Raw genomic sequence first — 3,158 nt, 5'->3', positions numbered from 1 at the left:
TTTGTGCATCAACAAATATCATATGTGAGAGCTTGCAATTTTACTATATAAAATAACTGTCTTCTCCCTCATAAACAACATCAAATTCTTTTTCATAGATAAAGAATACATAATCTTATTAGTTATCTTTGTTTTTTTGACACACGATAGCGTTAGTGGGTTAAATAGTTATTAAAGGAGAGAATCAGTGAAGATTAAACCCACACTAGGGTGCATAAACAATGAATGTTTTCCGTCACTACGGCAGTGTCATTTCCTATGAAAGACACATATACTTGATTGAGAGTCCACGAGCTAATCATGCTCTAATAACCTTAAATATTGGGAACTAAATCAAATATTTACCGACTTCACCAGTTGTAGTTTTCTCCGTCATAACAAGCAAGTTTACTATTTTGGATGTCATTTCGGTTTTCAGCTATCCAACGCCAATTTGTTGGAATAGAGTAAGAAAATAACACTAAACTAGCACAAATTGGGGTTGTTGCATACACAAGAGTTTAAAACCTCTCTACTTTTGCTCACTAATGAAAGGCCGGTTGATAATCAGTGCAAAAACTTGTAACTTAAGTGGTTAACATTACTCTCTCTCTTGCACTTGAGGTCCTATATTTGAATTACTGCTTATATAAAAATAAAAAATAAAAAATAAAAATTGGTAAGAACTAATCTGATATTGGTTCCTGGCCTGATCCCTTAAGCTTTTGACCTATAAAGTACCCAAAAAATATATGTAGATTTGATTCCATGAGGTGATTTACTCCCAGGTTCAGTTTATGCCTAATTGTCCCTTGATTCAAACCAATAGAAAGTAGTATTCAAGTGAAGGCATGCATGTCGTGTGGTTGACAATAGGCCAATGGGGCAAGTTGCAAGAATATATATAACTCCATTGATGGTTGTAAAGCACTAGCAATTATCAAATAAATAAATAAGATGAAGGCAGACAATGCAGTATGCACGGCCATTATGTCGGGCGCAAAAATGGGTGCATTACATCACATGAATGAACCAAACCGTGTCTTTATCATGAGAGACCTTTTCCAGTTGATTTGGCTCGAAGGGCTTGCTGCCTAGGCACTTCTGACAACCCATTTTAATTCATTGCTTAATTTATATTGAATCACTAAAAAAACTTGTTGCGTGACTCCTGCAAGTGTATTACTACATTCAAACTATAAATTGATATTGTACCAACTTAGACTCCATACCCTAGTTAAAAATCAATTTTTTAATTCAAGGTTATTGTTGTACTCTTTCGACGTGAGATTCTTTGCATCGTTCTTTTAATCTTGTACAGAGCCAAACTTTACCAATAAAACTCATATATAATCAGATCGGAAAACAAAGGGAAAAGAATAAAAAACTTGTATTGTCAATAGCTATTTCTCTAATTCACAATCACCAAACCCCAAAGCATTGACCAAGATATAACAATTCCGGAAAGCATTGAAGAGGAACCTACGTTCATCTTACTAAACTTAGAATTTATGCTACTAAAAGATAATACTAAACTCCCACTTGATAGATTCGGTAATTATAGATCAACCAGAAAAGGGGAAGCTAACCTGGCTATATATATCAACATTTCATTTGTGAGGTATAAGGAGAAAGAAGCAATGGAGTTCTTAGGCAGCAAAAGTGTTTTGATCGTTCTGGTAATCCTTGTATCTGCTTCTGTTCTGGTACAAAGTAAGACAGATCTTAAGGTTTGTTACAGCAAGAAAAGCCCGTGCTTTCTCAAGCAGGTACACTGCCCTGCGGAATGCCCATCCTCTTCACCGAAAGATATAAAGGCTAAAATTTGCTATCTCAACTGTGATTCACCTATATGCAAAGCTGAGTGCAAAGGCAAGGTTACGACTTAGTGTCATGTGTTTAGAATGTTATCTCATGCATGTTAACATTTCAGAGTTGGGCATGCAATCCACTATTAATTACATCAATATTGTCTCAACTTAACTATCTACAACTCACAAAAGGCCTCGATATAGTAGTGGAACTATTCATTTATAAGTAGTAATATATTCTGTCAATCATCTGATGTGAGATTGCATTCTTCAACAATGCACTCCAATTTTTATTTTGTTTCAAACGTACGTGCCTTGGTTAAAATCATTGCCGATGCTGACAAGGGTTTTTGTTTGTTGTTGCTGGTAATCGTAGGTCGCAAACCTAATTGTGAAGGCCCCGGATCAGCGTGCATGGACCCTCGCTTCATCGGTGGAGATGGCATTGTCTTTTACTTCCACGGCAAGAAAAATGAGTATTTCAGCTTAGTTTCTGACCCCAACCTCCAAATCAACGCCCGGTTCATTGGTCTCCGCCCTGAAGGCCGAACCAGGGACTACACTTGGATTCAGGCCCTTGGACTCCTCTTTGGCTCTAACAGCTTGTCCCTAGAGGCCAGCCAAGCATCGTCATGGGATGATGAAATAGACCACTTAAAATTCACTTACAATGGAGAGGAGATAGTCATCCCAGAATCTCAACTCTCCGCATGGCAATCTCCGGAAAATGCCATTAGAGTAGAGAGAACATCTAGCAAGAACAGTGTTTTGGTCACTATCCAGGAAGTTGCTGAAATTTCAGTAAATGTGGTGCCTGTGACAAAGGAAGATGATAGGATCCACAATTATCACATACCATCAGATGACTGTTTTGCACATCTGGAAGTACAGTTCAGATTCTACGGCTTATCCTCAAATGTTGAGGGAGTGCTTGGAAGGACTTACCAGCCAGATTTCAAGAACCCGGCAAAGCCAGGAGTAGCGATGCCAGTTGTGGGAGGGGAACACAAGTACAGAACAACATCACTGGTCTCCGCAGATTGCGCTGCTTGTGTTTTCACTAAATCCAGGAAGATGGATCAAACAGATTCAAGGGTGATGAATTACGGAAATCTTGACTGCACTGGTAATTCCTTCAGTGGGAATGGAATCGTTTGCAGGAAGTAAATGATATTGCTACAAGCTCAGGGAATAAGTTTAAATTTAACTTCTCAGATGATAATCTAAAGATGTGTAATCAAGAGGTTTGAAAACCTTCTTGCACTCATATGTTAATTAATACACATAAGCTGATATAATCAGTAATGCCAATCTTCTTGCACTCGTAACATTTGACAAGGCTTTAGTAATGCCAATCTCTGTATCCTT

The 3,158-nt window shown here is 37.9% G+C and overlaps 1 protein-coding gene across 1 annotated transcript; it reads left to right on the top strand.

Moving 5' to 3' along the window:
• The first annotated feature begins 1,619 nt into the window (after positions 1–1,619).
• Positions 1,620–2,957, top strand: LOC137741666 (uncharacterized). The gene is made up of 2 exons (XM_068481364.1): positions 1,620–1,851; positions 2,167–2,957. Exons 1-2 carry the CDS (start codon positions 1,620–1,622, stop codon positions 2,955–2,957), a joined length of 1,023 nt encoding a protein of 340 aa, XP_068337465.1.
• The last annotated feature ends 201 nt before the right edge of the window (positions 2,958–3,158 follow it).

The sequence above is a fragment of the Pyrus communis genome, chromosome 8, assembly GCF_963583255.1.
Source record: "Pyrus communis chromosome 8, drPyrComm1.1, whole genome shotgun sequence".
NCBI lineage: Eukaryota > Viridiplantae > Streptophyta > Magnoliopsida > Rosales > Rosaceae > Pyrus > Pyrus communis.
The sequence above is the reverse complement of the archived record's forward strand: the minus strand, read 5'-3'. Positions and strand labels throughout refer to the sequence as shown.